This window comes from Helianthus annuus, chromosome 1 (genome assembly GCF_002127325.2).
Source record: "Helianthus annuus cultivar XRQ/B chromosome 1, HanXRQr2.0-SUNRISE, whole genome shotgun sequence".
NCBI classification, from domain to species: Eukaryota; Viridiplantae; Streptophyta; class Magnoliopsida; order Asterales; family Asteraceae; genus Helianthus; species Helianthus annuus.
Genome location: NC_035433.2, coordinates 66419220 through 66439985, shown reverse-complemented (window position 1 = coordinate 66439985; position 20766 = coordinate 66419220). Strand labels below are relative to the sequence as shown.

At 39.6% G+C, this 20766-nt stretch overlaps 1 protein-coding gene across 1 annotated transcript; it reads left to right on the top strand.

Moving 5' to 3' along the window:
* Window positions 1–3760: 3760 nt before the first annotated feature.
* LOC110893100 lies at window positions 3761–4597 on the top strand. The gene has a single exon (XM_022140221.1). The coding sequence runs from the start codon at window positions 3761–3763 to the stop codon at window positions 4595–4597; it is 837 nt and encodes a 278-aa protein (XP_021995913.1).
* Window positions 4598–20766: the final 16169 nt, after the last annotated feature.

Sequence of the window (20766 nt, the reverse complement as noted above, 5' to 3'; positions counted from 1 at the left end):
AAATAATCATCAGAAGAAATGCAGAAACGATTCTTACAACATATGAATTAGATGTGATTAATGAAGTTTACCATCTTGATAAATCGTTTGAACTCCATAATATTATCAGGTTCCATGAGAAGTGGACAAAGTAAATATACATACTGTGTTCAAGTTATCTGGTCCAACCTGTTAACCCGACAAGATATACATCCCTACTAAAAATCCTACGTTAAGAATATAAAGTATTAAAAGTAGAGAACATAAATAAGCTGAAATCTCATTTAATTTCTACAAATTTCAAGTGTATCCACAAATGATCTCAAGTGTCACTATCATTAATAAGCCACTAAACTCACTAATTAATATACCTTCTGTTTCTTCAAGTAGACACGGATTTCTACACTTGTATTCACATTTACAATAACACAAAATAGGACCGGAGTTTCCCAGTGTGATCTGGTTAATATATATGATAATGCACATCTTGTGTTCCAAACGACGTCACATTGGTCTACGCATGTATTTCAAGAGTTGCCTCTCCTGCAATCGAGCCCATCAAACAATAAAGTCAAATAATCATCAGAAGAAATGCAGAAACGATTCTTACAGCATATGAATTAGATGTGATTAGTGAAGTTTACCATGCATTCTCTTGATAAATCGTTCGAACTCCATAATATTATGAGGTTCCATGAGAAGTGGACCAAGTCTAAGGTAAGTAAAAGCAGAATAATGCCTTTCGTCTGGATCATTCTGAGGCTTAGCCTTCTCAAGTACATGATTATAACTTACTTTATCAACGCATGGAAAAGCCTGCCTGAACCAATTGATCACCAAATTTCAAACATCGACACGAAAAAAGAAAAAAACCAAATGATGTAGGGTTAGTTGCTACTACATGTAGGGTTCTAAGAGTGGAAAAGGGAAATATATTGGGTAAAAACCAACGATGATAATAAAAAACAAATCCCGATTAAGAAATATATCAAATAGAATACAAGAATATGCCAATTTCTTCATCATTTTTTAGCTTCTTTCGCTTACGTTCTCCATTAGTTGCCTCCTGAAAAAAAATCACCAAACAAATGGATTACTTAAGAGATGTAGATTCCATTCTTTTTACTTCCAATGCACTAAACATCAACAATATGCTTCCATATAAAATTGAACCCTAAACGAATGTTTAAGATGAAATCGTATGAATTTAACAGCCCTAAAACCCATTTCACAATTTATAACATCCAACGACAAAAATCCAAATAACGTGATAACATTCCTCAAATACTCATACAAAAAAAATTGAATTCAAACTTGTTTAGGGTAAAATTAATTATATTAAGAAAATAAAAATTGAGGGGCAGAATGTGACCTGTATGGCGATGACATCAGGGTCAATGTCATCGATGAACTTGGTGAACTCAGGCCAATTGTTTTTAACACGAAGAAGAAAGCTGTTGGCATTCCAAGTTAACAACTTTGTGGGTTCTTTCTTTTGGGATTTATTCTCCTCATCTTCAACAACTGCTGGTGTTAGTGAAGAAGAAGAAGAGAGGTTGGGTTTCTTGAAGGAACCATCTTTTTGCACTGGTTGAAAGAATCGCTTCAAACCTTAAAATCAGATCTGATGAATCCAAATCCAGAATAATGAAGATCATAAAACCTTAAAAAACACATATGTAGGTTTTGGATTTACCTTTATCAGATCGCTCAGAAAACCGATTAGGGTTTTCGACCAACCCACGAGTATCATACGATAACCAATTGAAAGAAGTTGAAAGTTACCTAAAATCGAGTTCGATTGCAAGTTACCTTGAAGCCGTCTTCAATTGATAGGATTAGGGTTTTCGAATTCATCAAATCGAACCGGAATTCGTGTTCAAGGTTGTTTCATCATCAATCAGCAGCAAGATTGTCTCATCATAGGCGTCTCTATTAAGGTTTCAAAGAGAGTATGGAAATGTGAAGAAAAAATGTGTGAATTTTGAATTTGTTTTGCACATCTGATTTTGATTTAGGGAAACATTGAATTTGAATTTTGAATGTGATAAGTTGTTTGAGGAAAGGTGGATTGACAGAAGATTCTGAGTTTAAACCAGATGAGCTGAATTGAGAAGGGTTTGACTTGAGGTTTTGTTTTTAAAAAAAAGAAAAAATATGAGAAAGTGACACATAGGATAAAAAAAAGAAAAAATCTGAGGAAATGACACATAGGAGAGAGGTAAAGGGGGTTGTTTGTGGTGATGCCACCTAGGATAGAAACCTTTTGCTTTATTATATCTCTATAATTATAAATAAAAATAAGTACATTTGGCGATCAATCAAGCTCCTCTTTTTTATGGTAAACTATTTAGAGTTGTCTAAGGCTGTGCGGTATGGGGTTCGTCCCCACCGCGTCCCGGTACGGCGCCGCCCCCGTCCCATATCGAGCCCTCCGTCGCCGCTCCTACATCGTCACCATCGTCGGGTTCTCGACGCCAAGGACGGTCCTCCCCCTCTCTCACACACCAATAAACCCCCAAATCCAAAATCAAACCCTTCTTCCGGAGCCACAATCGGTGAAGCTGAGCATGTAATTGAAACATTTCTCCGGTGAAGAAAGGTGCGATGGAAGGCGGTGGTGGTGTAGGTACGGCCGGCGGCGGTGATGGACCTGAACGGCGGTGATGTGATAGGGTTTGTGTCTAACTTGACGGAGGTGGTGGTGTTCATGGCTGCGAGAGTCAAATGTTTGATTTATCTTGTTCAATTAGTTTGTTTGTTTGTTTAGCTATTTGTATGTTAACTTTGAAGATTATGTAAGCTATATTCATGAGAATGGATCTTTCAGAATCTAAATTAGGGTTTTGAAGGTATCTGCATCTTCTTTTTGAATTGATTATGGATATAAACTTACTTTGCTCAAATGTTTGATTCCGTTGGAATTAATCCTAAAATTAGTTTCAAAGGAACTTCAAAGGCTATAGTTGCAAGCTTAGTTCAAATGTTTGATTTATCAAATGCATGTAGTTATAAGTTTTTGAGCTAGAGAGATAATAACTGTTATTTTTATTTTTTGTAATAATCGAGTATGAAAGCAGTAATTGAAGCTCAATTGTTTGTTTCTGGTTAGAAAACACAACCTAAGGTTACATGTTGTGCTGTAGTTTCTGTTTTTGAAGGTGAATTGAGTGTAATGAAGCTTAATTGTTTGTTTCTGATCCGAAAACAGAGATTTAAGTTGAGTATGGTACTGAGATTTGTGTTTGTGAACGTGAATTGGACGTGATTGTGATGTGTTTCTTTGTTTGCTTATTTACACGAGTTGAAATGAAGTTTAATTGCTTGTTTTTTATCAGAAAACAGAAATTTAGGTTACGTGTTCTACTGGAATTGATGTTCTGAACGTGAATTGAGCGTGATTATGATCTGTTTCTCATGTGTTCTATTGAAGTTTTGTGTTTGTGAACGTGAATCGCAATTGATGTTCTGAACGTGAATTGTCTGGGTTTTGTTTGGTTTTGCTGAAGTCTTGCATACATTCAGGTACTCTATACTCTATACCCATTTCAAGATTTCTTGTGTTCATATAAGTTATATAACAGATCAGTGATATGGGTATTGTTTAATATGATGTGAATTGCATTTGTGAACAAAAAAAATGGCTTTTTTGGTCTCTGGGTTTTGCTGAAATCTTGCATACATTCAGGTACTCTATACCCATTGCAAGATTTCTTGTGTTCATATAAGTTATATAACAGATCAGTGATATGGGTGTTGTTTGATATGATGTGAACAAAAAATGGCTGTTTTGGTACCTGGGGTTTTGTTAAAGTTGCTGCAACATATGAACACAGATGTAAAAGTTGCAGGAGAACATAGATCATCTTTGTTACAGGTTGTGAGCATTGTTCCGGCTTTATCAGGCGGTGAGTTGTTTCGAAATCAAGGGTATTATCTTAAGGTATCTGATTCATCTCATGCCACTTATGTATCTTTACCTGATGAAAGTGTTGATCTTATATTGAGTGATAAGATCCAGTTGGGTCAGTATATACATGTCGAACGGCTTAAGTTAGCCACTCCAGTTCCGGTTTTACGCGGGGTTAAACCGATTCCAGGTAGACACCCTTGTGTTGGAACACCTGAAGATATTGTTGCCACACATTCTTTAGGGTTTCTTAATAGTTCCACTAGTTCTAAGTTAGTTGGTAATGTCAAAAAGGATAGTGTTATTAGTGCTTCCATTGGAAAACCAAGATCACAATTGTCAAAATTGGTATTGAATTCGAGTGATTCGAAGGTGAAAGTCAAACCGTCAAATGGTTCAAGGTCAATTCCTTCATCTCCTACTAGTGGTTACACTTTGTCTACTTCTTTTGAGAAGTTTTCGAGTGTTGTTAAGCATCAGTCGAAGATCAAAGGATCTGATAAGGAGATTGGAAAGTTGAATTTAGGGAGCGCGAGTCCGCGTTTAAAGAAATCCGGGATTGGTAGCTCTATAAAGAGTTTTGTTCAAGGTAATGAGTTGGGACCGAAGGCGTTGAGGAAGAGTTGGGAAGGTAATGTGGATGTCAAGACGCCGAGATTGAAGGTCGTTAAGAACGATTCAAAGGCTGAAGCTCGAAATTCTTTTTAAGTTTATGTTTTTTTTTTTAAGTTTATGTAATGTTTTTTAATATTAATGAAAATATTTTGTTAGTTTATTTGTTAAATGTTAAAAAAAAGTAGAAGATTAAAAAAATAAAGAACATAAAAGTGGTGGGGTAGGATCATCCTCCATACCCTCTACTTTTGTGGGATGGACCATCCTTGGGAGGACTATGACGTGGCGCCTACGTGGCGGATTATCCTCCCTTAGAGGACCATCATCATACCTTCTAGCCTAATATGCGCACACATGGTAACTTTAAGTTTCATCCAATAATTGTTGACTTTTTATCTCTCATTATTTAAATTTTATTTTATTTCCTATAATAATACAACATTAAATTTAGTGATTGCTTGATTTCCGAAATTCAGATTTAAAAGACTCGATGATTTAGTTTTGGTATAATTTCCAAAAATTCAAATATAACAATTGTATATTATATTAACTAGCTTACAACCCCGTGTATTACACGGGTTAAATGACGAAAAAATGTAAATTATAAACTTGTATATAATCTTTATTAATGAGAAAAAAAGTAGGACTAAAGTTTTTTAAACTATAAATTTGAACGTCTACAACAACTTTTTTAATTAGTAGTTGACATTTAAATATTCAAACTAAATTTTTTGTAATATTATATAATATCTTTATTTAGCATGATGATAATGTATTTAGTTGCGTAATATGATTGAAATTAAGTTTAATATTTAAAACTCAATTTTATTAGGAAGTTGGACCATTTTTTAAGATGAAAACATATTGATAGTAACATAAATTTAAAATTGGAAGAAAATATTGAACACGTGTATTACACGGCTTAAGTAAATATAATGTTATATACTTAATAGCAAAAAAAAAGTCTTTTAAAAACCATTTAGTGTTCGCTTTAAAGATAATTTGGTACTTTATTTAGATAATCCGCTTGTAATTTTAGTCTTCTAAGTTATATACTATAAGTACTTGTACATGTGATTTGATACTTTATTAATAATTATTGTTTATATCCAAATAATATATTTTATCTTAACAAATATATATGGTTAGGGTAAAATGAAAATTTCGACAAGTTGTGAAAACTTAGAGAACTTGGCCTTACAAAAGGTTTTTTGAATTTTTTACAGGGGGTGTGAATGAGCGGTTAGAGACTCAGGACGTTAAACTTTTTGATTTTGGATTCAAATGGTTAAAATCACTAAAACACAGGGACTCAAAAAGTAATTTACTATTAATTAAATTTGAAATTATACGTTTGATCTCTAAATATATTAAATAATATTATACTTATTATATTATTTGATACATTTATATTTGTTATAGATAATTATTAATTAAATTTGAATTTATACGTTTATCTATAACTATATTAATTAATATTATATTATATTATTAGGAGGGAGGAGGCACCAGAGAGTGACACGTGTATAAAAAGATTTTTGTTTATTAGTATAGGAAGATTGTTTTAAATTGAAATCAGGTAATTCAAAGTTTATAAAATTAATGTCAAATTTAAACATGTCTTTTTAAGTTTTTATATTTATTAGTTTCCAAAATTATTATACTCTGAAATAACACACATTTTCATTTATTATTCATTTATTTTGATATATTTTTTTCAGTCTACAGATATTAATCTATCACTTATTACAAATATGTAGAAATAACCAATGTTTTAAAAACCGGTTTTTAAATTAAATCGGATTAGGCTAAAAAATGGTTCAATCGGTTGAACCAGGTTGTACCAAGCAGTTCAACCGGGTTGACTAGTTAACTCTATAATTTCATAAATTACAACATCAACTCAAAAGTTTATCCAAAAATGCATGATTACATATTAAAAGATAATCCAAAAGCTAATCCATAATAAAAAAATAATCCAAAAGATAATTGAAAATCATTCAATTTTCTAACAAGCTCTTTTAAATGAAAGTGTACAATATGCTTAAGTCATTTGAGTGTTAATACATCAAGTTCATGATCGCATAAAAGATGAAATTCACTATTATCGCTATACTCAACAATTGGTGGATAACTATTTTCGTTTCATACAATATTAAATAAGAAGTTTTTGTTACGAATAATTATAATATATAAAAATTACGTAAGATAAGTAACATATATAATAAAATAAGAAACAACCCAAACTAAAATAACCTTGGGTCGGTACCGATATTACGTTTCAAACCGGTATACCGGATTTTACCGCCGGTACAAACCTTATGCCATTTCACTTATTTACCGGGGTGTTTCGTACCGGACTTACATCTGGAAACGGTAATACCGGTATAAGGCCATCCGTAGTCATAAAGCCCTTTGTGGGGCGTTATACGACACGTGTCGTGCCACGTCACACAGGGGCTTTATGGGGCGTTATATCACTAGTGTCCGTAGTCATAAAGCCCCTACCCATCAATACCTAATTATTAATTTTCAATTTTATTAATTAATTATAAAAAACCTTGCTTAAATTTGATTGGTTAAAGTTTGAAAACCTCCACCCATACTAGCGCTATATATATCAGGCCCCACTAATTTTTTTGTCTCATAAAGCCCTTCGTAATGGTGTTTGGGGCTTTATAGGGGCTTTATGTGGGTGCATAACGCCCCATTACACATTGTCTAACCGGCCGGTATTTACCGGTTTTTAAAACACTGGAAATAACTTTTTCATGATCTATTATAATAAAGAATACTGAAATTTTAGAGATAAATCAAATATCTAAATAGTATTAAGCACCCCCGCGTTGCGGCGGGCAGGAGCACTAATGTCACACTACTGTCAGCGATAAACGACACTAAAGTTGCGGCGTGTTAATTGTAACACCCCGTGTTTTCGAATGTCAAAGTCAAAGTCAAAGTCCAAGTCAACTTTGACTTTCTTTGACTGTAGATAGTCTATGTTAGATTTTAGTTGTATTATGTGGAGTAAGTGTTGTAATCAGCAAGAATCGAAGTAATCGAATGTTTAATCAATGCGACCGATTTACGACTGTGAATAGTAGGAAGTAACGATGCGATAAAGTTAATCAATCAATAATCAAGCTAATCGATTCATCAATCAAACTCGAGACACGAATTATGCGAATTTTGGTATTGTTATACGTGTGTGTGCCTTATGTGTTACTTGTGCGTGCTTACTACATGTTTGGTGTGGTACTCAAGCGAATCAATCGAAAATCAAAACGAAACTCGAAAAGCAATCGAACACAATCGAAACCGACATCGAAACGTGACTTATAGAAGATTGTATGTTAGATATAGTGTTTGGGACTGAAAGTAATTTGACTAGGAACTCTATCGTATTCGTACCATCGTCCATCGAAATCGAAACGTCGAAAATCGTCGCAAAATACTCAAAGTGTGTCGCGGATCGAACAGGAGGCATCCTGATCGAACAGGCCAGCCGATCGGCTAGCATCTTGCCAGCCGATTGAGCAGCCCACTCGATCGGAGCTCCTGGCCGATCGGCTGCCACTTTCCCCTTTTGGAAGCCTATAAATAGGGCTGTCCTTGTCTTCATTTCCACTTTTGGAAAGTTCTGACCGGCCAGCTCCTACTCTTCACCTTTTCTCAGATTTCTCTCAACTCCGGTAAGTTTTCACTCTAATTCTTGTACGTTTTTTATCATTGCATGATTCTACACCTTTCTATCTTTCAAAACTTGGATTCTAACCGTGAAATTACCAAGATCTAAGAGTTCTTGGGTGATGTCATCATGGTGTTCTTGAAGAACATCAAACTTTGGCCTCATTCAACCATGAATAGCTTAGATCTAACCGATTTCCACATAAACAAGTTAAGATCTATCAAAGATCTAAACATCCACAAGTTGTGAAGGATTGAAAGAAGGAATCCCAACTTTCTTTCAACTCTTTTACACTCAATGCCTTCAAACCGTTAGAAACGGAGCTTGAACTGGCTAACTAGTCATTCTAACAGTTAAAAGGTTCAAGATTCGGGTTCTATCTACGAGGTTCACCGACAATGGGTTAAACTCTAAGCCGACGTTCCGAACCGCTCAACGGACGGATTTGGGTGATTCATGTCCGAGCCGGAGAGACAAGTAAGAACGAAGGTATCATAGTTCAACTCGTTATCAAACTACCTCGATATAATGACAAGTAACCAAACAACCAAGTGTTAGACGAAAGGCCGACCTGGTCAGAGATGCTGGCCAAACGGCTAGGCTGTTCGAACAGCCCAGCCGATTGGACATACCAGCCGATCGACCGGGCCAGCCGGTCGGCTAGCACATGGTCCCACACGTTAAAATTTCATGAAGCATAGTATCGAGGAAAGGATGTTCGATCGAACTGCGATTGGTGAACATTACTCTTCGGATCATGAGATACTACTCTTCAACACTTAATCGTTTTCACAACTCGTTCGTAGTAGGGAATGCCAGCCGATCGAACAGACTGTTCGATCGAGTGACATTCAGTTGAGGACTAATTCTGAAGTTCCTAGCCGATCGAGTGAGCTAGCCGACCGAGTGAGCTAGCCGATCGAATGAACAGTTCGACTTGAAAGGTAGGAACACTTCAGTGTTCTCAAATGCTGCAACGAAAACTTCAAAAGTTCAAATCCTCAAACACAAACACACCAGAGGAAGAAACAATCCACTCGAATGGCCCAGCCGATCGAGCCTACCGGCCGATTGAACAGGACTGTACTTGTTTACTTTTCCGCGTTACTTATCGTTATGCTATCGAACTATTCAGGCTAATCTTACTCTCAGCGCTCCCTTCAATCCATAACCAATCACTGTGAGTATACTCGATCCCTTTTTGCTTTTAGCACTTTTGGGTGTTACATACGTTACCTATCAAATCACAATCAAACACCAACTATTTGAACGCTAACCATTTGCATGTGCTACTTGACTAAATGAATGCTGTTTATTATGTTTACACGTGGAGTGCTATCTACCTGCCTTAGCAACATAGTACTATAGTTTGGACTCAGCACACGTTCTCACGGGGGTTGTTAAGGACAATTACTTGCATGGATTACGGTGGTAATCATGTATTGCGAACCGTCTCGGACGGTCAACCCGCAGTCGTTGGTATCGATGATCCCATGTCGATAATTAACATGCTTCGTTTTCCTCTGTGTACGTGCCTGGTTATGCGTAAACTATTCGAACTCTATATGCTACTATCAAACTTGTGTGCTCACCTTTACATTTTATGTATTGACTTTATTTTAACGTATGTGACAGGTGCTTAAGTTGCTAGGATGCTTAGGCGCGTGGTGATGAAATCGAGGCTAGGGAGTCTAGAAATAATAAACAATTGTCTGTAATAATAATTGAATCTGAGTTGTCGGAACGGAATTATTTGCCTAGTTGCTTTCTATGATAACTTGTTATTTATTTGGGACACGGTATGGGACGTGTCATTTAAACTGAATTTATATAATAGTTGTTGTGGAAACTTCTGGACAATCTGTTTCGCTCAGTGCCGCGCCCCGATGATTCCGCCATCGGTTGGGGTGTGACAGATTGGTATCAGAGCCATAACTATAGGGAATTAGGCTAGACACGACCTAGTCCAGGTCGTTGTCTTAGAGACCTAGACTATAGTTAGGAACCAACCGACCAAGCCTATATGCCTCATTATTCTTGCTTTGCACTACACAGCTATCACCTCATCATCTGACGCCGAACGAGTAATTTGGTCAAGATTAGGTGTGAAAGCCTCAAAACTCTCGACTAAATTATCTGTTCCGGCTGCAATTTATTCACAAAAGAGGAGATTATTCATCGGGAATAGGTGTGGAAACCACAAACTCTCGACCAAATATTCTGCTCAACCTCCTTTATTTTATTAAAAACTAGGAAGAAATTGCTAAGCCAAGGGGTGAAACCCTGACCTTGGCAGTTTGTTCTGGACTTTATTTATCTCACCAAGGCCTCGATGGACTCCAACGACCTGAACTCACAAGTATGACCTAGGAAGCGCGTGCGGAATGCCCAAGAATCGAGGCAGAAACACGACCTCTAGAGTCGAAAGTGATGACAAGTCTACTGCGAATAGTCGAGTTGCCTTGGGTAGTCGATGTCTAGTAGCCGCAGACAATCTATCTCTCGATTTTATGTGATTCGATTCTGAGAACCGCAACCGCGTACTCTAATGACTTGTTGATTTTTTTTATGTGTTTTGTGTGCTTTATCTGTTTACGTGCTTATGTTTTTGGGCATTACTCAATTTTACTGCCATTTCGATCAACACACACGACTCGCAATTGCTTTTCTATCTCAATTCGATATCCAGTTGTCGCAAATCTAGACGATATCATGATGTGTTATGCTATACGACTAAGTTGGGCTATACTATACGATGCTATTCGATACATTATACGAACGACACGCGAACTTTGAATGATAGGTTTCTGTATTCTGACCGCCTCTGTAATCAAATAGGAATACGTTCTGTGTGTAGGTACTTCTGTGCTTCTGTGCTTCTGTGTTCTATATGCTTATGTGCTTCTCTACACTTCTGTGATTCTGTGCTCTGTGTACTTCTGTGCTCTATAGTTATGTGTATCTGTGATTATGTGACTATATGTTACGTGATGTGTGATTCGACGTGATTCTAAGCTTTAGACAGTATTAGACGTGTGAGGTGAGATTCGATTTCGTTGTGTTGAGTCTCGTGACGATGTCTAATGCAGACCATGTCGTCGTCCGGACACCGAACCCCACTTACTCGCCAAGAAAAGAGAGACCGACGTCTTGCTGCTATCATCTCCAAGCAAGTGGCAAAAGCCGTGAGTGAGGTGTATGAAAATGCCAGCAAAACGTCAGAAGAGTCCCGAGCTGAAAACCCTAAGGATCCAAGCAAGGCTGCTTTCAGCTTCAAGCAGTTCAAGGCATGCGGACCAAAAGAGTTCACTGGCGAAGATGGTCATACAGCCGTGTTTCACTGGTTCGACTCAGTCGAAGTCACTCTGCGCCAGAGCGGATGTCCTAAACATTTCCGCACTCTCAATACTACAGGCGTCTTCCAGTCCCGTGCTTTAGACTGGTGGACGGCCGAACGAAACAAGCACGGAAATGATGCAGCTTACGAGCTAACATGGGAGGAGTTGAAGGCAATTATGACCGACGAATTCTGCCCTCCTCATGAACACCAAAAGCTGGAGGACGAATTCTGGGGAATCAAGCAGAAGGATGGAGACAACGCTGCTCTCACTGCTCGCTTCAAGCAGCTTAGCATCATCTGTCCTGATCAAGTCAAGACCTCAGATCAAGCCATCAAGAAGTACATTCGAGCCCTACCCGACTGTGTAGCCGACTTTGTTCACGCCGCCAAGCCAGCAACAATCGAAGAAACCTACCTGCTAGCCGCTGAGATTAAGGACAAGCGGGTAAACTCTGGTTTCTGGGATAAGCAAACCAAGTCTCTGCACCAAGCCACTGCAACACCCACCGACTCATCTGCTCAATCCTCCAAGTCATCGAGAAGAAAGAAGAACCACAACAACAACAGCTCCAGCAACAAGAACGGTGATGTGACAACCACTGCTGCTCCTCTACAAGCTGTACCAGCTCAACAGCAGCAGCACCCTTGCTCAGCTCCAGTGATCAATGCACCGCCAGCAAAGCGTGCATACACAGGCCCTCACCCACTCTGCCCGACATGTTCGTATCATCATCCAGTGGGTCTAGCTTGTCGTTTTTGCGCTCACTGTAACCTTTACGGTCATTTCACTGCGAACTGTCGCTATGGTCCCCATCAATCCCCAGTTCAAGCTACTGTCAACCAAGCTCTACTCCCCGCCCCTCAAGGCCAACAAGCAGCTCCAGCACCTGCAGTCAATGCTCGAGTCTGCTTTGCATGTGGTGACCCTAACCACTTTGCAAACAGGTGCCCGAACAGGGTGGTTAAGCAAGAGCCCTAGCAGCAACAACAACAACAACAGCCTCAGCAACAGCAGCAAGCAGCCCATGCCCGAACCTTCAACATCAATGCCCGTCAGGCTCAGGCGGATAACAACGTGGTTAATGGTACGTTCCTTGTGAATGGTATTTATGCATCATGTTTGTTTGATACTAGAGCCGATAACTGCTTTGTGTCGTTTGAATTCGAGAAGCTCCTTAGTCGTAAGCGCTCATATATGTCCTCGTCATTCGAAGTCGAAGTTGCTACGGGAAGAACTATTGCTGTTAACTCTGTACTCCGTGATTGTACTCTCGAGCTCAACAATCACATCTTCCCAATCGACCTTATTCCAATGCAACTCGGAAGCTTTGATGTCATAATAGGCATGGACTTTCTTCGCGAAAACCATGCCGAAGTTGTATGCTTCGAGAAGATGATTTGATTCTCACTCGCAAATGGTGATTTATTGTGTGTTTACGGTGAAACAGCGTCAAAGGGTCTCAAGCTTATGTCGTGTATTCAAGCCAGCAAGTGAATACCGAGCTTTCTTGGCCAACATCGTAGTAGCAGAGAAGGGAAAGAAAAAGAAAGTTGAAGTTAAAGATGTTCCAGTGGTTCGTGAATTTCCTCAGGTGTTCCCTGACGATCTTCCCGGACTACCAGCAAGTCGTGATATCGACTTCCGCATCGACCTCATTCCTGGAGCTAACCCCGTTGCCAAAGCCCCTTATCGACTCGCTCCATCCGAAATGCGGGAACTCTCGAACCAACTCCAGGAATTACTCGAAAAAGGCTTTATTCGCCCAAGCACCTCTCCTTGGGGCGCGCCAGTACTTTTCGTCAAAAAGAAGGATGGATCGTTCCGGATGTGCATCGATTATCGGGAATTGAATAAGCTAACCATCAAGAACCGATACCCCTCACCCCGAATTGACGACTTGTTTGATCAGCTACAAGGTGCAGCATGCTTCTCTAAGATCGATCTACGCTCAGGATATCATCAGCTACGGATTCAAGAGGAAGACATTCCTAAGACCGCTTTTCGAACCCGTTATGGCCATTACGAATTTGTTGTTATGCCTTTTGGTCTAACCAATGCACCCGCGGTTTTTATGGACCTGATGAATCGCGTGTGTAAGCCTTATCTTGACCGTTTCGTCATCGTGTTCATCGACGATGTCTTGATTTATTCCAAAACGAAAGCCGAACACGCGCAGCATCTACGTTTGGTTCTCGAGTTACTTCAGGGGAACCAACTCTATGCCAAGTTCTCCAAGTGCGAATTCTGGTTGGAGGAAGTTCAGTTTCTGGGTCACATCGTGAATAGTCAGGGTATCCATGTCGATCCTGCGAAGATTGAAGCTGTCAAAAGCTGGATTACACCTAAGAACCCGTCAGAAGTTCGTTCCTTTCTCGGACTAGCAGGCTATTATCGACGGTTCATTGAAGGATTCTCCAAGATCGCTGTGCCACTTACTGCTCTTACGCATAAGGACAAGCCTTTTGTGTGGGGAAACGCACAAGAGACTGCCTTTCAAACCCTCAAGCATATGTTGTGCAACGCTCCGATTCTTACGCTGCCCGACGGAAGCGACAACTTCATTGTCTACTGTGATGCTTCTAACCTTGGTCTCGGCTGTGTTCTCATGCAGCGAGACAAGGTTATAGCCTACGCATCTCGTCAGCTCAAGATCCACGAGAAGAACTATACAACCCATGATCTCGAGCTAGGCGCGGTTGTCTTTGCATTGAAGATTTGGCGACACTACCTGTATGGCACTAAGTGTACAATCTACACTGATCACAGGAGTTTACAACACATCTTTAATCAGAGAGAGCTTAATATGCGTCAACGCCGATGGGTAGAACTTCTCAACGATTACGACTGTGAGATACGTTATCACCCAGGCAAGGCGAATGTGGTTGCCGACGCGCTCAGCAGAAAGAGTTACGTGCTCAGTACCCGAAACATCCAAGCCCAGCACAATCTCGAAACCCTTATTCGCGAAGCCCAACATGCTTGCTTTAACGAGCGTACATTGAAGAAAGAGAGGATCTATCACGATGGAGCTCAGTTAGTAAGCAAATCAGATGGGATATTCTATTATCTGGACCGAATTTGGATCCCTAAGCGGACTGATTTGCGAAAGATTATCATGAACGAAGCCCACAAATCCCGGTATTCTATTCATCCCGGCGCAGACAAGATGTACCAGGATCTTCGTTATAAGTACTGGTGGCTGGGCATGAAAAGGGATATCGCTCTTTACGTTGGAAGCTGCTTAACTTGTGCAAGAGTCAAGGCTGAACATCAAAGACCTTCTGGCTTACTCGAAAAACCGCTGATACCTATATGGAAGTGGGAGAGCATAGCTATGGATTTCATAACAAAACTCCCGCCCACGCCATCAGGTCACGACACTATTTGGGTCATAGTCGATCGTCTAACGAAATCAGCCCACGTTTTGCCAATACGGGAAGACTACAAGGTGGAGCGACTAGCCCAAATCTACACCGACGAGATCATTCGTAATCATGGTACGCCTCGTGACATCATTTCAGATCGTGACGCTCGGTTCACTTCGCGATTGTGGGAAACGTTTCAAGCGACCCTTGGTACGTCGCTTAATCTGAGTACTGCATTCCATCCTCAAACCGACGGACAGACTGAAAGAACGATCCATACTCTTGAAGACATGCTCTGAGCGTGTGTCATAGATTTTGGTGGTAGTTGGAACAAACACCTGCCGTTGGTGGAATTCTCGTACAATAATAGCTATCATGCCAGCATTCAAATGGCACCTTTCGAGGCTTTGTATGGTAGAAGATGTTGATCGCCTATTGTGTGGCACGAGATCGGTCACTCGCAACTAACCGGTCCCGAGATTCTACAAGAAACGACTGACAAAATCCACCAGAAAAGTTACACCGATAGAAGACGCAAGCCCCTTGAATTTGAAGTTGGTGACTACGTACTCCTAAAGGTATTACCTTGGAAGGGTGTAGTCCGATTCGGCAAGAAAGGGAAACTCGCGCCTCGATATGTTGGACCTTTTAGGATTCTGGAAAGAATCGGAAAAGTCGCCTACAGACTCGAACTACCGGAGGAACTCAGTAACGTCCACCCGACTTTCCACGTCTCTAACCTCCGAAAATCCCTTGCTGATCATGATCTAATTGTACCGCTAGATGATCTTCAGGTCAACGAAACATTACACTTCGTGGAAAAGCCTGTCGAAATCATGCATCGCCAAACCAAGCAACTCAGGCGCTCACGCATCCCTATCGTGAAAGTCCGATGGGAAGGCAAGCGAGGCGCGGAGTTCACTTGGGAACTCGAAAGCGACATGAAGGCCAAGTACCCGCAGTTGTTTAAATAAATAGATCTGAAGCATCAAATTGGTAAATCACGGCGTTGTGTAGCCTTCGAGCCTAATTTCGGGACGAAATTCCCTAAATAAGGGGAGGCTGTAACACCCCGTGTTTTCGAATGTCAAAGTCAAAGTCAAAGTCAAAGTCCAAGTCAACTTTGACTTTCTTTGACTGTAGATAGTATATGTTAGATTTTAGTTGTATTATGTGGAGTAAGTGTTGTAATCAGCAAGAATCGAAGTAATCGAAGGTTTAATCAATGCGACCGATTTACGACTGTGAATAGTAGGAAGTAACAATGCGATAAAGTTAATCAATCAATAATCAAGCTAATCGATTCATCAATCAAACTCGAGACACGAATTATGCGAATTTTGGTATTGTTATACGTGTGTGTGTGCCTTATGTGTTACTTGTGCGTGCTTACTTCATGTTTGGTGTGGTACTCAAGCGAATCAATCGAAAATCAAATCGAAACTCGAAAAGCAATCGAACACAATCGAAACCGACATCGAAACGTGACTTATAGAAGATTGTATGTTAGATATAGTGTTTGGGACTGAAAGTAATTTGACTAGGAACTCTATCGTATTCGTATCATCGTCCATCGAAATCGAAACGTCGAAAATCGTCGCAAAATACTCAAAGTGTGTCGCGGATCGAACAGGAGGCATCCTGATCGAACAGGCCAACCGATCGGCTAGCATCTTGCCAGCCGATCGAGCAGCCCACTCGATCGGAGCTCCTGGCCGATCGGCTGCCACTTTCCCCTTTTGGAAGCCTATAAATAGGGCTGTCCTTGTCTTCATTTCCACTTTTGGAAAGTTCTGACCGGCCAGCTCCTACTCTTCACCTTTTCTCAGATTTCTCTCAACTCCAGTAAGTTTTCACTCTAATTCTTGTACGTTTTTGATCATTGCATGATTCTACACCTTTCTATCTTTCAAAACTTGGATTCTAACCGTGAAATCACCAAGATCTAAGAGTTCTTGGGTGATGTCATCATGGTGTTCTTGAAGAACATCAAACTTTGGCCTCATTCAACCATGAATAGCTTAGATCTAACCGATTTCCACATAAACAAGTTAAGATCTATCAAAGATCTAAACATCCACAAGTTGTGAAGGATTGAAAGAAGGAATCCCAACTTTCTTTCAACTCTTTTACACTCAATGCCTTCAAACCGTTAGAAACGGAGCTTGAACCGGCTAACTAGTCATTCTAACAGTTAAAAGGTTCAAGATTCGGGTTCTATCTACGAGGTTCACCGACAATGGGTTAAACTCTAAGCCGACGTTCCGAACCGCTCAACGGACGGATTTGGGTGATTCCTGTCCGAGCCGGAGAGACAAGTAAGAACGAAGGTATCATAGTTTAACTCGTTATCAAACTACCTCGATATAATGACAAGTAACCAAACAGCCAAGTGTTAGACGAAAGGCCGACCTGGTTAGAGATGCTGGCCGAACGGCTAGGCTGTTCGAACAGCCCAGCCGATCGGGCATACCAGCCGATCGACCGGGCCAGCCGGTCGGCTAGCACATGGTCCCACACGTTAAAATTTCATGAAGCATAGTATCGAGGAAGGGATGTTCGATCGAACTGCGATTGGTGAACATTACTCTTCGGATCATTAGATACTGCTCTTCAACACTTAATCATTTTCACAACTCGTTCGTAGTAGGGAATGCCAGCCGATCGAACAGACTGTTCGATCGAGTGACATTCAGTTGAGGACTAATTCTGAAGTTCCTAGCCGATCGAGTGAGCTAGCCGATCGAACGAACAGTTCGACTTGAAAGGTAGGAACACTTCAGTGTTCTCAAATGCTGCAACGAAAACTTCAAAAGTTCAAATCCTCAAACACAAACACACCAGAGGAAGAAACAATCCACTCGAATGGCCCAGCCGATCGAGCCTACCGGCCGATCGAACAGGACTGTCCAACCGGACATACCAGCCGATCGAACAGCCCGTTCGATCGAACCTGCCGTTCGATCGACCAGCCCATTCGATCCATTCACACTTGTTTACTTTTCCGCGTTACTTATCGTTATGCTATCGAACTATTCAGGCTAATCTTACTCTCAGCGCTCCCTTCAATCCATAACAAATCACTGTGAGTATACTCGATCCCTTTTTGCTTTTAGCACTTTTGGGTGTTACATACGTTACCTATCAAATCACAATCAAACACCAACTATTTGAACGCTAACCATTTGCATGTGCTACTTGACTAAATGAATGCTGTTTATTATGTTTACACGTGGAGTGCTATCTACCTGCCTTAGCAACATAGTACTATAGTTTGGACTCAGCACCCGTTCTCACGGAGGTTGTTAAGGACAATTACTTGCATGGATTACGGTGGTAATCATGTATTGCGAACCGTCTCGGACGGTCAACCCACAGTCGTTGGTATCGATGGTCCCATGTCGATAATTAACATGCTTCGTTTTCCTCTGTGTACGTGCCTGGTTATGCGTAAACTATTCGAACTCTATATGCTACTATCAAACTTGTGTGCTCACCTTTACATTTTATGTATTGACTTTATTTTAACGTATGTGACAGGTGCTTAAGTTGCTAGGATGCTTAGGCGCGTGGTGATAAAATCGAGGCTAGGGAGTCTAGAAATAATAAACAAATGTCTGTAATTGTAACACCTCGAAAAATTTCGTCCAATAATGCATTGACACGTGTCATAGGCTTTGAATATGTGAAAACATACTTTAGAGGGACTAAAGTTGACAAAAAGTGAAAACTATGGAATATAAGGGTCCGAAGTGTCAACAATGGATAAATAGACTCTATAATAACCCTACATGGTGTTTATAACTCTAAACGGATAGATCATGGATCATACGAAGCGGAAAATGCACGAAAGTGAGGAATTACAAACTATAGGGACTAAAAGTGTCAACATGTTGAATTTATACCTCTGAGTGATCTTTCAGCAGCCCCGAAGCTTTGTAATGCTAGAATATACTCACTAGAATATGTGGTAAAAATTTCATGAAGTTTCGTTATCGTATGAGAAAGTTATGGCCAAAACCGTACTTGAGGGGTTAAAAGCGTCAACGTCGAATTTCATGACTTTTCGGGTGAGCGCAAAGTTAACCGAGGACTTTACCATGTTGGTAAATGTCCCAAGGTTCCTAAAAATCAAGTTTGAGGGTCTAAGGGTCAAGTTAAGTGGCAAAAACCTCGGATGCAAAGAGCAGGGACCAAACTGCAAACATTTGAAAACTTTTGTGAGTCTGCAGACCCCAAGCGGCCCGCCTGGGGCCTTAGGCGGGCCGCGACCCAGTGCCCAGCATCAGTTTTCGCGAATTTCAGTTTGTGGGTCGGTTTTGTGAGTTGATGACAGCTTTTTATCACCTCCCAAGCCCTCCAATCGAATTACATGCAATATGGGACACCTGTGGCTCTCTTACAACATCAGAAACACCTTAAAATCAGATCAATTCTTCATTTGAGGGCACTTGTGATAGTAACCAAGAACACTAGCAATTTTCAAGAATTCACAAGAGCTATTCAGGAGCTTTCTGATCGACAAGGCTACTTCATAGTGCTATCTAAGCTTCATTAGGACTCTTGTAAGCATTCATAACCTTCTCTAATTCGTTCTAGCTTTGATTATTAGCCAAAAGTCAATCCGTCATAGTTATAGTTTGACTTTTCGATTAAACGAAAATGGCTCAGTCATTTCTCAAATTGAAAGTACCTACAAGTTGGTATTTATGTGGGAAACAAACCCTCAAAAGGGTATTCTCTGATTCCCACTCTAAGCATGCTATTTGTCGAGTCAAAGTTGTTCTTAAAAAGTCAACAGAACTTGTTTTTGCAAAATATAGCATAAATGGTAATGTAGATGACATGCAATCAGTTTGATCATCAAAAATAACTTTATAATGAATGTAAGAATATGTTTTATCATAATCAACTCGACAATCTTTAGTATAAACTCGGATCGGAACCGAAAGTCTTATAAAACGACTTTTTCTTTGACTCTCGATTCGGATCCGTGCATGCATGTTTGAGATCTGCATTAGAGCTTATTTTGAACCATTTATATTTATGATTAACCCTCTGGAATTTTACAACTTGATTCCATGCTTAACCGATTCATATGCATGTTTCCGATTTATGCTTAAAGTTGACTATTTTGCCCTTTTTGTTATAAAACGTGATTTTTGGAAAAATGAAAGAGTAGAAACCTTTATTACTGATTTATAAACTTGCACCGAAAATTTGATATCAGTTGGAGGTCCAGATTTCGAGTTATGTCCAATATCGTAAAACTATAGCTTTATGTTAAATAAACGGCGCATTTAGCGTATAACCTATTTAAGGCCACGTTTTGATATAAAACTTTTTAACCACTGATGTTATATAATATTTTGGGATTTTTGAAGATTGTTATTTAATTTTTGGCTGATCGTATCATAGGTCTCTAAGTTTGATTCGGTTAATACCGGTTTTGACCTTTTAAGTCATAAAATGAGTTTTATGCATCCTTTTGACCCCAAACCTTTTTCTACTGATTTTATTTGTTAAATAAATTATTTTGAGCATTCTGGAAATATAAAAATCTCAGCTTTCTTTTGAAAACCCGGAAACGGCTCTAAATCGCCTTTCTAAGCGTTTTAACGCATAGTATGCGTTATACCCATATTAAACATATAAGGATTATACCTACTGATGTATTTAGTATATTTTTATAAAATAACAGTAAGTATAAGTTTTTGAACTCAGATTTCCAGTTTTGACATTTTTAGCCCTTGTGAAATTACCAAAATACCCCTAAGGTGCATAGTTTGATTTTAAATGATAAGTTTTGTATATGGGTCATACCCTACTATTATAATATGTCAAATTAAGTATACTTACTGTATAAAT

Excerpts from the sequence above, each read along its gene's own strand:
- LOC110893100 (XM_022140221.1), top strand. The coding sequence starts at position 3,761 with ATGGCTGTTTTGGTACCTGGGGTTTTGTTAAAGTTGCTGCAACATATG.